Here is a 16918-nt window from a genome sequence, read left to right on the forward strand (position 1 = left end):
CTATTCACCCCCTCTAGGCGACATCCGTGTCCTTTCATCGGTCTTACGTAGCCACCTTCGATGCCCCATGTAAACTGTTTTCGAAGAGCCGGGATCCTTACCAAGCTGCAAAAACATCGTCTCTTCCATGCACCCGACACATGCCTTGTGTCCATGGCACACCGGCACGAAATGTAGCCGTATCCGAGGTAGTCCTGCACCGTCGTGATCAACGCGGCTCTCAAAGGGAAATATTCTTCCGCGACGGCGTCCCATGTATCTACCCCTTCCTCCGCCCACAACGTTTCAAGCTCCTCCTTTAATAGTTCGAGATACATGTTGATATCGTTTCCTGGCTGTGTCGGCCCTTGAATTAGCATACTCATCTGTATGTACTTCCTCTTCATGCACGGCCAGGGCGGGAGGTTGTAGATCCATACAAACACGGGCCATGTGCTATGTGTGCTTGCTCACGGTTTCCGAACGGATTGAATCCGTCCGTGCTCGCACCCAACTTTGATGTTTACGGGATCTGCCCCAAAACTTCCGAATTCATTGTCTAATGCTTTCCATCGGCTTGCATCCGAAGGGTGCGTCGGCCTTGGGTGCTCAATCCGCTCTTCATCATTCAACACTGCCTCCTTTCTTTCGCGTGCCGGCGCATGAGCTTTGCTTCCTTGCGGTCCGCGTAGAACCGTTGAAGCCGGGGGCGGCGGGAAGTACCACACAACTTTCCGAGGAGCTTTCTTCTTCCCTTTCTTGTACCGTTCAGCTTCACACACGGGACATTTGGTCTTGTCCATGTGCTCCTTGCGATACATGATACGGTCGTTGATGCGGGCGTGATACTTTTCGTGGGGTAAGTCGAGAGGGCACGTGATTCTCTTGGCCTCGGCTAGACTACCGGGACATGTGTTCCGGCGAGGAAGGAGATCTTTCACGTATTCCGGGATGTCGTCGACGCTTGTGTCCGTCCATCCGTGTTTCGCCTTCATCTGCGGCACATCGAGAGCTACTCTCAAGCGAGACTCCCCCAACCCGCGACCCGAGTCATACAACGGAGTATTCGAGTCTATCTCGAGTTGCTCAAGCTTTGATTTCCGCTTGGCGCCTTTCGTCTTTTCGAGAAGCGGATCTTGAAGATGAGGGTCCCGCACGGCGAAGCTAGCGGCACCTCTTCGTCGTCGTCAAGGTTATTGTCGTCGTCAAGGTTATTGTCGTCGTCAAGGTTATCGTCTGTGCGACAAACTCTTCATCGTCATCAATATCATGATGCCCTCCTTCTTGCCGGACATTTTTACCACCTGCCGCCGTCGCCCCATTGACCTCCGCGCCATCATCACTCATCCATTGAGTGTGTCCATGCATGAAACCATTAGTGAGCAGGTGCCCCTGCAATTTGCTCGAATACGGGTCAAACCATTTCCCTCGTTTGCATCTCCGGCACGGACACAATACCTCCGTGCGGTTATTTTCATACATGTCGATGATCGCGTGTTTCAGATATCTCATCACGATGCTTTCACTCATCTCGATAACCATTATCGCCTGCATGGTAAGATTACATAATTGATTAGAACCATGCATCCGTCGGTAGTTTTCACGGAAAATTTCGGCATGACCTTCCTACACGGTAGGACATAGGAGCGCCGAAATGTGCCGAAACGGAAACTTAAAGAATCAACATTTCGGCGCAACGTTGGCAACTCATTTTCAACGCCAACACACACAAGCACAAGCACAACATATATATATGCCACACACGAGAGCTTTGCTTCAAATGTCCAACATACGTCGATTTCATTCCTCAATTTGTTCATTAATCACCTATTTGTTTGATATATTCGTCAACGAGATCGAGACGTCGCGCCGCTACCACGGCGTATGGAAGCCGACTTTCTAGATCTAGATCTAGATTGAGCGGTCAATGCGAGATAGTAGATCTAGATCTACATATGGAGATGTGGGAGATGCATGTAGGAAGAGAAGATTTGCTAAAAAAATATGATTTTGTTTGGTCAAATTGGTGAAATTGGGGAAAGAAATGGGCAAAAATGAGCTGGGTTGGGAGAAGGCTCGGGTTTGTGTGGAGGAGTGGAGTGGTAGTAGTGGGGGAGTGGTTGTTGAGCGAGAAATAACTACCCAGGTTACTGCCGGCGCACCGGGGCATGGGTGCGCCGGCGGCACATAGCCCTTTCGGCTATATCACCCCCGGGCCGAGGCCCAAGAATCATTGCCGGCGCACCGGCCCAGGGGTGCGCCGGCAATAGCGCATTTTCCGCCGGCGCACCCACGGGCTGGTGCGCTGGCAATGATTCTTGGGCCTGGCCCGAATCGGCCGCGGCCATGCCGGGATTTTTCCCCGGCGCGTCTTTTCGGGAGGTGCGCCGGCAGTAGTCCTGCATCGCCGGCGCGGCTGCAAAGTGGTGCGCCGGCAACTGTTTCCACCGGCGCACGTCCAAGGTGGTGCGCCGGCACCACTTGCCTCCACCTATAGGCTTTTCCCTAGTAGTGTCAGCTGGTTCCAGTGCGGCCTAGGGTTTGTGCTACTCGTTGTGGTGCTCTGGTGGCAAGAGCAGAAGCAGGAGGGAGTGCATATCTTAGGGATCTACGATAATAAAGCTGGGATTCGGAGCTCTGTTGCTCCGATGGCTTCGTATGTCGTCGGGCGGTCGTCCTCAGTCCTCTCTATCCAGTTTCCATGGGGTAAGTTGAAGGAGGAGATCCGTGCGAGCTCTCTCAATAAGTTTGACCATCTCCGACTCTTTCTCTCAGCCGGTTGTGGAGGTGAGTGGGAGGAAAAACAACTCAATGTGTCGGATGCGCAAGATGCCATGGTCTTGTTCCGAGTAGAAGCTTAGCGGACACTGCGACGGGCGTTGCCATCTTGGACCCCCTCCTCATGGGCTGAAAGATGACCCTCCTTAGCCACACGATGGTGGTTTTCTTCCTCCAGGCGTAAGACCGATGCAGAGGATCTTTGTCCACTCCATCATAGCGTGTTGCAGTGGTGATGAGGACATCCCATCTGTTGATACAACCGCTGTACCTACAACCACACAAATACAAGGACCAATCACTCGAGCTCGACCCAAACAACTTAACTATCAGGTAGTTTCATTTCTTGGAACTATTCCTCACATACATGAGAATATGATGCTTCCTAAATCAGATATATTTGTTACTCTTAGGAATGATGGACCTAGCATGGACAAGAAGGACAAGCATTGGAGCATGATCGTGCATGGAGATGGCAGCAAACATATGACGATTGAAGAGGACGCCGCAAGTGGAGATTTCAGAACTTTGAAGCCGCCATAATAAGAGATGAAGACATGGACGAAATATAGAGCTTTACACTTCATAATTTCATCCATATATTTATATGGTGCTGCATCACTTTTTAATTTGGACCACGCCCATGTAATTTTTGCAGGAATTAAGTCAGCCCCCGTTTAGAGTTCGTATTGAAGGGGGAAAGGCCTTCTAGGGTTTGGTTCGACCACCATATGCATGGTTGGCCGAAACCCCACCTTTTCCTCCTTTAGATACTCCCATAGCCGTCACGTTTAGACTCGGATTTTGATTAGATTAAAAGTTAGCTATTGCTGCAACTCTCATGTACTTTTTTGAGGCCAACGCCCAGAACAAGACCGACTATTCGAAATCCCACCTTTATTCAATAAAGCTTCCATCTTTCATCCACAATATTCTGATTGCAATATTAGTTCTTACTTGTTATCGATTTCAGGTAGGAATTAAAATCCTCGCTGGTCAGGCTGATCGTGCATCCGCAAGATCAGTAACGCCCGAAGATTATCCTAGCGATTGCATTGGCACACGAGCTTTGCATGTGTAGTCGAATCGTCAAGCACGAACTCCATCAACAAATCGACGTTATCATACTCTCATCGAAAGATCGGACACCTTTGCCCTATCAAGTGGTGTTGCTCCAAGTGATTCGTCTTTGGTAACCAGAGTGCTGTCTCGAGCGTGGTGTGGAATTCGTCTTCAAGATGCACAAGGACTAGATCGGTTTTTCATTTATATTAAAAGGTCCTTTATGTAGAATTTCAGGTCCTGATTAGTATTTTCTTTGCTTTAAGAACCTCGATATAAAATACAAATCCACCTTTTGGAATAATAATGTAGCTCTAGGTCCTCCGGCACCTTTACATGTTAAAAAGAAACTAACCAATGTTCGAAGCAGTTCGTTGGGAAGCAAAGAACAACGTGTGGTGCCGTGGAGCAACCTGTGGGTCCCACCTGCCAGTGCCTATTCCATGCTAGTACAGGACTCGCGTGTCTTTGCAAACCAAGCGAAGAAACGGGGGAGATCCCAACTCAGGAAGAAACAGGACTACCGACTACCCAGTGTCTTCTTCCTCTCCGATCCCCAATCTCTTGCCTTCGCACCCTAATTTGATCCTTCTCCTTCCTTGGAACACGCCGCGCCTCCGGGTCTCCGGCGACGGGGACACAGACGCAAAGCTCACCTCACGCGTGGCTGCCGCCCCCGCGTCTTCGTCTCTCGCCGCCGTCCGCCGTGACCAAAGCCGCCTCAATCCCGTCCTCGCACCAAAGCACGCCTGCTACCTCGACGCGGAACTTCTCTCCCCCCCTAGGATCTGTGTGGAGTGGAGATCCACCGACGCGCGATCCATTTTGCTGGTAAGATCACAGCGAGATCTCTCTTCTTCAAGATCGACCTGAGTTTGACCCACGTTCCTCTCTCGTGTTATGCCCTATCCTAATGCGGCTCTAAAGCTCCACATTAATCTCAACTAACATCACTTCATTATGTCCACACTCAGATTTGGGGGTTGAACTGAAAACCTCCATGCTGCGCACCAAGTCCGCCCGGGGGAACACGTCGGCCGTTGTCGTCGTGTTAGACACAAATGAGGTGTACATTGTGGTTAGCTTGTCCACAGCAGGCGACACCCAGGTGATCTGCGTCGACCCAACCACAGGCGCGCTGCGCTACCAGGGGAAGCGGGGGGAGGACCTCTTTGATTCCGAGGCAGCGGCTTTGAACCACATCACCAACGGATCGAGATTTCTATCCAAGAGCACCACGTATGCTAAAGCTGTGCTGGGGTATGCTGTGTTAGGAAGCTATGCTCTGCTTCTCGTCGCAACGCAGCTCAGCGCGACTGTCCCAGGCCTACCTGGAGGTGGCTGCATATATACCGTGGTGGAGAGTCAGTGGATAAAGATCCAGCTGCAGAACCCTCAGGCCCAGGGGAGCGGAGAGCTCAAGAATGTCAAGGAATTGGCTGATCTTGACATTGATGGCAAGTACTACTTTTGTGAAACAAGGGATGTTACGAGGCCGTTTCCAAGTCGGATGGCTCTTCAGGAACCAGATGAGGAATTCGTGTGGAATGGTTGGTTATCGAGGCCTTTCAAGGACATCGGTTTGCCAGGACACTGTGTCATTCTGTTGCAGGGTTTCGCTGAGTGCCGCAGTTTTGGAGGCACGGGCCAGCAAGGCGGGCTGGTTGCTCTCCTTGCACGCCGTAGTCGGTTACACCCTGGAACCCGCTACTTGGCTCGTGGCCTAAATGCATGTTCTGGCACCGGCAATGAAGTAGAGTGCGAGCAGCTTGTTTGGGCCCCTCAGAAGGGTGGACAAATAATCCCTTTTAGCTCATACATCTGGCGGCGTGGAACTATACCCATATGGTGGGGCGCAGAAATAAAAAATGCTGTGTCAGTTGAAGCAGAAATTTATGTTGCTGATGATCCTTATAATGGGACTTTGCAGTACTACCAGCGCTTGGGTAGAAGATACGGTAATAAATCATCTGAAGCCAGTGCGACGAGGCAGAAGAAACCTGGAATGGTTCCCATTGTGTGTGTGAACTTGCTAAGATATGCTGAAGGAAAACCTGAGACAATTCTAGTTGAGCATTTCAAAGAATCTCTGAAGCACCTCAAGTCTACTGGCAAGCTTGGAAACACCTGGATTCAGTTGATAAATTATGACTGGCATGCCACTGTGAAGTCAAAAGGGCAACAGCAGACAGTTGAGGGCCTTTGGAGACATCTTAAAGCACCAGCAATGGCCATTGGCTTCAGTGAAGGGAATTACTATAGTGTAAAGCAGCAGCTTAAGGAATGCAAAGGATCGATTATCTACAATGATGATGGTGGGTTCTGCATGGAATCAATTCAAAATGGGGTCGTACGCTTTAATTGTGCAGACTCGCTTGATCGCACCAATGCTGCTAGCTATTTTGGTGCACTTCAAGTTTTTGTTGAACAGTGTAGTCGACTTGGTATCTCCCTTGATATAGATGCAATGTTTGGATTGTCCGCCAGCAGATATTCTGAACATAACGGTCGGAGTGCTCGGTCTTTGCCCCCTGGATGGGAGGAACGCTTTGATTCTGTAACAGGTAAATCATTTTACATTGATCATAATACACGTAGTACCTCGTGGGAGCATCCATGCCAGGAGGCTCCACAAAAGCCCTGGAAGAGATTTGATATGACATTCGAGCAGTTCAAGAGCTCAACAATGCTTACCCCAGTGAACCACCTTGCGGAGATTTTTCTTCTGGCTGGTGATATCCATGCCACCTTGTACACTGGCTCAAAAGCTATGCACAGCGAGATTCTGAACATATTCAAGGAGGAGACTGGAAAGTTTGGTAAATTCTCAGCTGCTCAGAATGTCAAGATTACACTGCAAAGAAGGTTCCACAATTATATGAATGATAGTTCTCGTCAAAAACAGTTTGAGATGTTTCTTGGATTGAGGCTATATAAGCATCTCCCATCCATCCCTATTTTTCCTCTCAAAGTAGGTGGATTTATTCATTATCAGTATAATATTTACAGTTTATTTTATTAATATTTATTTCAGTTCTATAGGGTAGCTGAATAGTCAAGTCTCTGCATGAACTATGCAAACAATCTATTCTAACTTAACTAGATGCATTATCACAATTAGAATGGAACCAATTTATATAATTAAAATATATAATATATACTTTCCCAGTTTAGTTTGACTTTAATATCTCTGGACCGTTGTTTGGGAAAATTTTCCGTGCGCTGTAATTATCAGATTTAGCGGCATGCTAGTTGTTAATTTTTTTCTACATCTCATTTTCACTACTAACCAGCAATGCATTTCCCTTCAATGCACCTTACTCTTATTGTTCAACATTCATTACTTTGAATAGAATACCAGACACTTGATAAAGCTCGCATTGGCTCCTCGCTCTTGGTTCCTTCTATGCATTCCATACCTGAGGGAAAAAACAAAGAGGTATTCCGAACGGGAGAAACTAACTATATATTGGGGCAGAGGGAGAAAGATGCCACCACTAGCCTCTTAAATTATCTGTGGATTTTATGAGGTTGTACGTGTTGCTGTTGAACATTATTTTGACCTGAAAATTAAAATCAATTGGTACTTTTGCCGTTTCCTTTAGTGGCATTTTCTGATACATACCTCGGTACTGATGCAATTATATCCACCATGGTAATTATGCCATGTGGGTCCAGGGTTACCGATGCTACCGCATGGCTAAGCATGGCCATCCGGGCGTAGCTGCACCAGCTACAACTCAGTGAGGAAATCCTCTAGTTGTCTTCTCATATCAATCTGTTATCTTTCAATTAGTCAGGATAAAATTATATAAGCACTGCGACATCTCTTGACCAAGTTAAGAAAGATATCAGTCATTATCTCATTCCATTCTCTCTTCTCATCCAACTACCCAAGTACCCATATTTACCATAGTCTCTGGTGTATGACCATCCAAGTACGACGAGGAGAACAGCCAAACCCTGTCCAGCTGCCTCTTGCGGATACCAGTTGCAATCATCTACCTCTGACCATAACAACTAAGATACTAGGGTCACCAGTGTTAGAGAAAAAAGAAGTTCATTTATAGAGAACAAATCATTGATCTTAAACTATATTTAGTAAACCCTATTTTGTTAATTTAAGTGTTAATTGCTAAGTTTTCACTGGTAAGAAATATATAACTCAGAACCGAAGACAGCATAATTCTTTGAAATTGACCATGAATACTTGTATTATTATTCAGAGTATAACGCTATCTACATCTGTATTTATAAAAAAATCATGATGTATCTGGGTTGAGTTATGCATTTTAAGAAAAAACAGTTTTATACGTTTGGACCACAGTTTGTTCCTATTGCTTTTTCTCCACATTATGTACTTGATAGTATTTGCTATCTGAGAGCATGGGCAGTGTATAGTTTGGTTAGGCTGGCATACCTAAGGTGGGCCCCACATCCCATCTTTATACTTGGTAAAAACTCCACAAAGTTTGTATTGGTTCCATCTGACACGTGCTCCGATTTTTTCCAACCTCTGGCATCATAACATGGGCAACCCAAGGAAAGAACATAAGAGTTTCTCCCATGAAGTCAGTCATTATCTGAGGAGCGGCCTTCTAGCTTTGCACTTGCCTTGATATGCGACCAGTACCATATACAAAAGATTTTCTTAGGACCCCCTTCGAAGCGACATCACAGATGCTATGACCGCAGTTCATATTCATGGCTTCATGCCGTTATTTTCTTTATATATGTCTACGGGATCTATTGGTACCGATGACTATATAAGCAACAATTTATATGCATAGGCTTAATACGTGCTGTTTCTGTTTCTAATTTAGATTTTCATCTTCGTGTTATTCAGGTGCTGTCAAGGCCATCTGGATGCATGCTGAAACCAGTCCCTAGTATCACTCCAATGGCTGATGGTGGCTCCAGTCTTCTCAGCTTCAAAAAGAAGAATCTTACTTGGGTATATTGCTTATTTATTTATATAGTTGATTGATGTCGAGTTAATTCCTGATAGTGACCTGATTTATTTGAATTAGGGGTATTGTACATTAAATATTTTTCCCTAACATACCCCACCACTCCCACTTGGAAGACAATTAGTTGATGACTTGATGGCTGGAAGAGTCTAAATGGTGTAAAATTTTGAGTTGTGTGATATAAATATACGTGACGTTCATACTCTTAACATCTCAATGCTTTCCATATAGCATTCTAAGACACTTTACATGCAGGTATGCCAGCAAGGTGCAGACTATGTTGAGCTTTTTATATACCTTGGAGAACCTTGTCAAGTTTCTCAGCTTCTTCTTACTGTCTCCCACGGTGTTGAGGATTCTTCGTATCCAGCTACTGTAGATGTTAGAGTTGGTTCCAGCATAGATGCCCTTAAGCTTGTTCTCGAGGTTTGTCTTTATATCTTACTGGTATATTCTTATATTTGTTTTATGCCAGGTGTGTTCATCAGTTTCACTTTTAATAGCAAGTTGGCTCATTTATAGGATTGGGCTTGATGGATTGACATGTGTACTTAATGGGTCAAGACTGAAACACAGTAAAACTGCAGTCCTTGCTAATATTGAGCTGCATCAGATTTGCCAGTACCGACATGCTATGTTGCAATTCTGACAATCTGATGGAGGCAGGACGATTGGTTTTAAGCCAAATCTAAACAGTGTATTCCTTACCTTTGAATGAGCGGTGCTAAGTCAAGCTCAGCTAATTTGAGCTGCTGAGCCCGGCTTTGATCCTATAGTTTTATATCTGTTTTATTTCTTTCGAGTACAGGTTTTATCTGCACACATGAGCCCATGCTGAATGGTCGTCATTACAATTTTGTATTTTCATCAGTTCACTTGTTTACTGTGACAATTTCAGTATGTACCCATCTGCTTTGAATTGATATTTATTTCTGTATGAATTCCAGTTAAAGCATCTGTATGCATTGAACTGTTCTTAATGTTTGAGAGGGACTCTTTGTTTTATGGCTGTTTTGTGCTTTGCTATCTGAATCTGGGCATGTCAATCTGATACTATACTGGCGGCTTATTTGCTGTATGCTAGTTTTTTTTGCAAGTTACCTCTCTTAATCAAATAATTACAATTGTTCCTTGCTGCCTTTCATTTTGTAGAAGTCTTGTTTGGCAAGCTTATGTATAACTAACTGTGACTTTACTTGTTTAGGGCGCTTGCATTCCACAGTGCTCAAATGGAACAAATTTGTTGATCCCTCTCACTGGAAGAATTGATCCAGAGGACTTGGCTGTAACAGGTAAAAGTGCTCGACCGGATGTTCAAGAGAGCACTTATCTTCCTTTGTTATACGACTTTGAAGAGCTGGAAGGAGAAGTCAACTTTTTAAATCGGGTTGTCGCATTATCTTTTCATCCGTCTGCCATGTCGAGAACACCCATCACGCTTGGTGAGGTAAAAGGTCGACGGAATCATTGGGTTGCAGATGTTTTATCAAGAAGCTTTTCACAATTTGAAATATTTCTTCTGTGTACATTTTATTTGACTAGATGAGTAATCTTTTGAAACAGATTGAAGTACTTGGTGTTTCTCTTCCATGGGAGGATATGTTGACCAACAGTAAATGTATTGCTCAAATTTTGGAGCTCACTCATGAAAAAACATACGATCTAGGTTTGAAGGATGTTGCAAATTCTTCCTCTCCTAAGAGTGATGTTCGTGGTAGTGAGAGAACTTGTACTGGAAGTTCGCTATCAGTTCAACCAGGTGGTTCTGGAAACTTCGTGGATTTTCTCACTGGTGATATTGTCATATCAAACCAATCAAAAGTCACTGCAAATACATCATTTGGCTATGAGGAAGGGGCAAACTTCTTTGACGATGAATTTGATGTTAACCCTTTTGCCAGTACATCAGAAGAGCCTGTTGCTGAAGTGAATAGCCAGGTTGAAGATCGTGGCAGCACACAGTTTTATCTCGAGTATTTGGAATTACTTTCTGGAAATAATAAGGTAATTCTTGGTACAAATTCATTTTCATTCTCTTCCTAACTAGTTCATTGATTGATTTTCCTTAAATCATCGTTGAGCTAATTTTGTTTGCAAGTGATATTTGAAATTGGTATTCTCATGCTTTGATTTTTTTAGAACGTTTGAAACCGAGAAAAGACCCTACCAACTTATGATTATAGCTCATTACAAGATACAGTATATATTGTGCTTGACACTGCTTAGTGCTTACTTGCCATACTTTATACAATGATCCTGTTCCCAATAACAATTGCTTATTTCGAAACAAGAAAGTGAAAATGATATTTTTTGAAAAATGTGTCAGTTTGGTTTCCATATGTTTCTGTTGTAGGCTTTGATGTTGTTGCTGTTGTTGTAAATGTGTTTATAAATCATGATCTTAGGGATGTAAATTGCATTCATCTTTTCAGGGGAAGAGCCTTAATTTTGAGCAGATGATGAAGCTTGAAATAAAACGTCTTTATCTTGATCTTTCTGCTGCTGAAAGGGACCGTGCATTGTTATCGATTGGCGTAATTCCTGCCACAGTAGATCCAAATCGTTCAGTTGATTACTCCTACCTGTTGAAGTTGTCCACCTTTGCTGATAGGCTAGCATTGCTGGGGCATGCTGTCTTCGAGGATCGTGCTAATGCTTCTATAGGGCTCGAAAAAGTCAGTGGCCATGCTATAGACTTCTGGAATATCAGTGAAAATGGTGAATCATGTTCTGGTGGGGCATGCGAAGTCTGTACTGTATCTTCGTTAAAAGCTTCAGCTACTAGTGGAAATGCATCTCTATTTGTGGAGTGCTCCCAGTGTGAAAGAACAGCTTGCAAGGCTTGCTGTGCTGGGAAAGGGGCTTTTCTTTTGCTTAGCAATACTTACAGAGATCTGAAGATGTATGGTGGGAGTCAAGGTGGTGGCTATTCAGCCCTCGCAGATAGTTCTGTGTGCAAATCATGCTGCAGTGAGGTGATCAAACATGCACTGTATGTGGATTATATCAGAGTTCTTCATAGTTTGCGAAGAAAAGGTCGTGCAGAGAAAGCAGCTCTGAGAGCGGTGAATCAGGTCTGCCAACTTGAGCCCAGTAGAGTAGCTGATTCATCACATAGTGCTCAATCTGGTCAGGAACAATTGAAGCAGCTCCTCGATGATGAAGAATCTCTTGCAGAATTTCCACATGCAAGCTTTTTACATATGGTATTCCTCGACATTGTACTAATTTATGGTTAGCTTATACCCTTTATGATCTGCTGCCACTTTGTATCTATATTAACACTGCTGCGGCGACGACACTGTTGCACATGGACCATGGAAAGACACTCAAATACACTACACTTGAGTCTAACATAATCATTTCAAAATAAGTCTTCTCTTTTTGTGTGAAGCTGTGTCTTATTGTCCTTGCTCTGTATTTTTTTGCCGCAGAGTATTGCTCTGATCCTGCCCTGTTTTATTTTTCCAGGTAGAAACTGCTGGTGACTCTGCACCACTGTTTTCATTATTGGCACCACTTGGCAGTGGAGCGTACAGGTCCTACTGGAAAGCTCCACAGGGCAACACAACTGTGGAGTTCCCGGTTGTTCTTAGCGGTTTATCAGATGTTTCTGGAGTTGCAATAATTGTCAGTTCCTGTGGTTACTCATCATCTGACTGCCCAATTGTAAGATGTCCTAATTTGCAGTCTTCTTTCTTTTTCATGGGATGCTTCATTTATCTACATAAGTGGTACCAACTAAGTCAGCGAGAAATTTCTTCACTTGCTATGCCTTTCTGTCTGTATTCCATATTGTATCAGTTAGCACTGATGCAAATTCATCTAGTTTATTCACCATATTCTGGTATGGACGTAACACAAATGTTCATGTGCTTTAGAGATCATTTTCTATAGTGACGGTGTTAGCTACCTGTACGAAACAAGAATATTATTTGAACTAGCCTATTGAGCTATATTCACTTCCACTAGTTGGTTGTTTCTTTTAGTGCAATTATTTACCTCATATGCTGATAATCGTGCTGCTTGTGCAGGTGGAGATATGGGCTAGTGATAAAATACAACGAGACGATCTTACATGCATAGGAAAGTGGGATGTACAAGACATGATTGTGTCATCTCCACAGCTTTGTGGACCTGAAAATTCAAGTAGCTTGGATGAGGCACCAAGACACATTAAACTACACTTCCCAAATCCTATCCGCTGTCGCATAATTACAATAAAAATGACACTTCCCCCGAATGGTTCTCGCTCAACCATGTTTAATGAAGAATTTGATCTTCTTTCTTTGGATGAAAGCTCGTTTATTGAATCTAAGCCAAGAAGTGCACAGAATTCATTCATCCATGCAAAAAGGATTGTTGTTTTTGGTAGCTCTTTGCCAAAGGAGATGGGTCCTGACACATCTGCGGGATTAATGAGGATGAGAAGTTGTTTAGATGGATCACCATCATTGGGCAGATTTAGGGTAAATCCTGCTTTTTTTACTGAGCACTTCTGAGCTCTATTTCAAGTTGTTTGCTAAAACTTTCCCCTCCTGTTTTTCAGATTCCAGTTGAGGCGGAGAGGTTGACAGACAATGATCTTGTTCTTGAGCAATATCTCTTACCCAATTCTCCTGGAATAGCTGGATTCCGCCTTGATTCCTTCAGTGTTATAAGGCCTCGAGTAACCCATTCACCTTTGCCATCAGAGTCGGATATGAGAGAGTTTTCATTGACACGTATGGAAGATAGACATGTAAATCTTGCAATTCTTCATATACAAGTCACAGTTGTCCAGGTAAAATAAGGCACTGCCTATGTGGCCCAGTTTTCCTGATTTGGTGACTAAAATTGATAGTTTTACAGTTATTTTGATCTAGTTAGATGTTTGTTTTTAACACATGCTTATGTAATTCATCACTTGTATTCTGTCTTTCTAACACTTGTTCTTTGGAGCCCTTTTGGGAGTGAAAAAGGTTAAGGAAGTTGATTTAAAGTTTTAGGAGTTGAGTTTGAGAAGTAATTATGACCACTTTGGATTGTAGGATCTTCATAGGTTCCCAATCCTTAGGATTTTTGCCCTTCAAATGTCCTTTGGATCAATGTAATGGTGCTACCAGATTTCCTATGAATTTGTTTCCTATGCCTTAGTTCCATAGTCGCTTCAATGTCCACTCCAACCTCTTTTCCACACTTGCCATGGATATATATAGTTTTTTGCTTGCCTATTTTGTATTTTGTGTGCCATTAACCGATTTCATGTGCTTATGTTTTTTCTACAGGAGTCTGGCAAGCTGGTTGTAGAGGAATACCGTCTACCAGAAGTTAAAGCAAACACACCACTATATTTTGATTTTCTGGATTTACAGCAGGATTGCCGTTGTGTTATCTTTAGATTACTTGGGGATGTCACCGCCTTTGTTGATGATATTGCTGACATTGATGGCTTAAATTTGCGAAATCTTCCTTTAGCTTCTGGATTATCTTTGTCAAATAAGGTCAAGCTGTATTACTATGCTGATACCTATGAGATGGGAAAGATCGGCAGTCTCTCAGCAGTATGATATATAAGAGGTGTGAGTATACACCGACCTGACATTTTAATTGCTGTTATTTACTAAGAAGTCATCTATACCCCCCACCAAGTACCGCAGCTGTTCCGAGAACCCTCTGGTCTATTTTTTCTTTACTGTACCAAGTTTCAATACGGCTTCCTTATCCCCTTATCCTTGTTTAACTACCCTGTTTAGCTGACGTGAGCATTTAGAGTATTTTAGCTGCATCAAACTGAAAATAGGTAAAAGTATTGTCCCTCTTTCTTTCTCTTCCTACACCCCATCTCCCTCTGTTCTGTTTCATAATTAGGAAATAACCTGGCAGCACAGCAAAGTTTGTCAGGTGGGTAGCCATTTCCAAGAAACTGAGCACGATAACTGAGGAGCATAGCAAGTCTTGATCTTGGATTACTTGCACATCAAGGGGATGCGAGGATCTGGTGTTGCACCAGTCGCAGCTGCTGCGAGGACACGCAATGGTGGCATTGGTTTCCCGAGAGCATGACGCTACAGTCATGCAACCACAGAATCGATCACACCAGGACAATGAGGGAAGGAGTGAGGGGGGTGATGGCTTACGTTACACAAAGAGAAGGGGCAACTGAGCATGGGTGGAGCTGGGGAAGGTGTCAGCGGTTTTAGCAGTAGGGCACTTACACATCCTATGACACGAAAACCACTCGTGAGGGCATTCGCAAAGGAGAAACATTTGGGGCTTCTCAATTTTTCCACAACGGTAGTATTTTTGTTTTGCCCCTAATGAAGCTTCACCGAATGAGAAGCTAAAGTATGAATTGGGCTGTATATAGCGCACAGCCGAATTCTGATCAGGAATGTGCTTGGTAGCTTACAATTTGCATAAGTAGCTCCTATTAGCTTTTTATTTAGTTAAACTTGTCACTGAAGTCTTGTTAACTCGGCAAGTACACATCAAACGTATATGACCATTTTAGTTCACCCACCTCGTTATTCCTTTATTATTCTCTATATGGCTGAAACTACCCCTGCAAATCTCAATATTCCTCTTTTGTTCGCATGAATAATATAGTATTGGAAATTGCAGTTCATGGGTGTTTCAGACAAGATAGGTGTTTTGAGAAGTACATCTCTCAAGTAGCATTGCCCCCACTTATTAAACTGTCGTATCATTTTTGTTTGTAGAATGGACCATTACACGACACTAATACTGCTTTCTTACTTTGTTTTGCGTTATTTAGGCTGTACACGCCATCATGGAATTGTTCACGGTTGGTACACTGGTGTTGTAAACTATTACTTGTGGTTCGATCATGGAATTGTTCACGGTTGGTACACTGGAATTGTTCACGATACTGCAATTGATCCCACAATAACTTCATAACGTTCTGTAATTCCTGCTTGATCATGCAGTGATACATGCTGATGACCCTTGGGATATTAACTGTAGAATATATAGAAATTCTTTATTGGCAGTAGAATGTCTGTAAATTGAAGATCCAGTTCTTTTTGTAGAATGTTTGAGAAATCAACGTGATTGCACCTTTTGAAGGTGCCAGATACAATTCGTCAATGCATATATGAAACCTGTATAGGATCAGGTGCTAAATTTTGTAAGAGGTTTAAACAACTATTTTGAGCACTGAATTTTTCCAGCTACAAGTTCACTTTTATGTTGCACTTTGCTGCGGTTGTGCCAATGTCTATAATTTGAACAAAAGATTTTGTGTGCCATCTCATGCGAGGCTCAGAGGTCACGCTGTAGCAGGAGTATTTTGCATCGTTGAAATCTTTGAAAGTTGGAGGAAATAAATGATCTCGAATTTCATTTAAATGTGAACATCCAAACAGTTTAATAGATTTGTTTGCTGTAATAAAAACCACAAATATTAAATTTTAATAAGCACATTTGTTTGCTGTAATTAAACTAGCTGAATGCGTGTGCGTGTTGCCATGTCCTCAGCCAAAAAGGTCCAGCACAACATCGGCATCCCATCGCACAATTTCACTCGTATTGTGGTAGGAACATGTCCCACTGGCAGAATTAGGAACGTTTTAAACCATGCTACCCACCAGACAAACTTTGCACAACTAGGAATTGAAAGGCTCACTACAAAAATAATCGTTACTTACCATGGTTAAAACTTATCGCGTGTTTTCCTAGTTAATGAGTCATAGGGGACGCCAGTAAAAGATCTACCATGGTTTTCCTGTCCGTGGCGGGTGAGGGGCCTTTAGCCACGAAAAATCAGACCTTAGCGGAAGAGTTTTCGGGAGATCGTTCACTGTTGACCAGTTGACACATGTCAACCACTATTAGCTGGATGGTAACTCCGTTAACTAGGTGAAAATCCATAGTTGATAGAGACCCACAAGGCCTGGTAACAATTAAACATGACAGAACATTTTAGACACACTAGGCTTTAACAGGCCGGCCCACTTAAGGTCTCCTAGCTTAAGCATGTCATCATGCCTAATTTCAACCAAGTTTAAAAGACCGGGCCATCAAGGGCATACGAGCTTAATCGGGTTGGTCCATCAAAGACCACCTATGAGCTTAGTCGAACCAATCCATCTAAGCCCAGCTACAGGCCCATCTACAACCTACTGAGT

At 43.5% G+C, this 16918-nt stretch overlaps 1 protein-coding gene across 2 annotated transcripts; it reads left to right on the forward strand.

Annotated features, from left to right (window-relative positions):
- The first annotated feature begins 4317 nt into the window (after positions 1–4317).
- Positions 4318–15960, forward strand: LOC124662604 (probable phosphoinositide phosphatase SAC9). Of its 2 annotated transcripts, none has more exons than XM_047200421.1 (12): positions 4318–4650; positions 4790–6790; positions 8666–8773; positions 9045–9215; positions 9994–10236; positions 10353–10793; positions 11222–11995; positions 12261–12458; positions 12824–13258; positions 13339–13572; positions 14057–14348; positions 15547–15960. In XM_047200421.1, the coding sequence occupies exons 2-11, from the start codon at positions 4820–4822 to the stop codon at positions 14336–14338; spliced, it is 4857 nt and encodes a 1618-aa protein (XP_047056377.1). In that variant the 5' UTR covers positions 4318–4650; positions 4790–4819; the 3' UTR covers positions 14339–14348; positions 15547–15960. The 2 variants fall into 2 exon arrangements, with proteins under 2 accessions (XP_047056377.1, XP_047056378.1); XM_047200422.1 differs by having other exon boundaries at positions 4794–6790.
- The last annotated feature ends 958 nt before the right edge of the window (positions 15961–16918 follow it).

Source organism: Lolium rigidum, chromosome 6, assembly GCF_022539505.1.
Source record: "Lolium rigidum isolate FL_2022 chromosome 6, APGP_CSIRO_Lrig_0.1, whole genome shotgun sequence".
Classification (NCBI taxonomy): domain Eukaryota; kingdom Viridiplantae; phylum Streptophyta; class Magnoliopsida; order Poales; family Poaceae; genus Lolium; species Lolium rigidum.

Coding starts and splice junctions, on each gene's coding strand:
- LOC124662604 (XM_047200421.1), top strand. CDS start 4,820: ATGCTGCGCACCAAGTCCGCCCGGGGGAACACGTCGGCCGTTGTCGTC. Junction 6,791..8,665: donor TCCCTATTTTTCCTCTCAAA/GTAGGTGGATTT, acceptor CGTGTTATTCAG/GTGCTGTCAAGGCCATCTGG. Junction 13,573..14,056: donor TACAAGTCACAGTTGTCCAG/GTAAAATAAGGC, acceptor TTTTTTCTACAG/GAGTCTGGCAAGCTGGTTGT.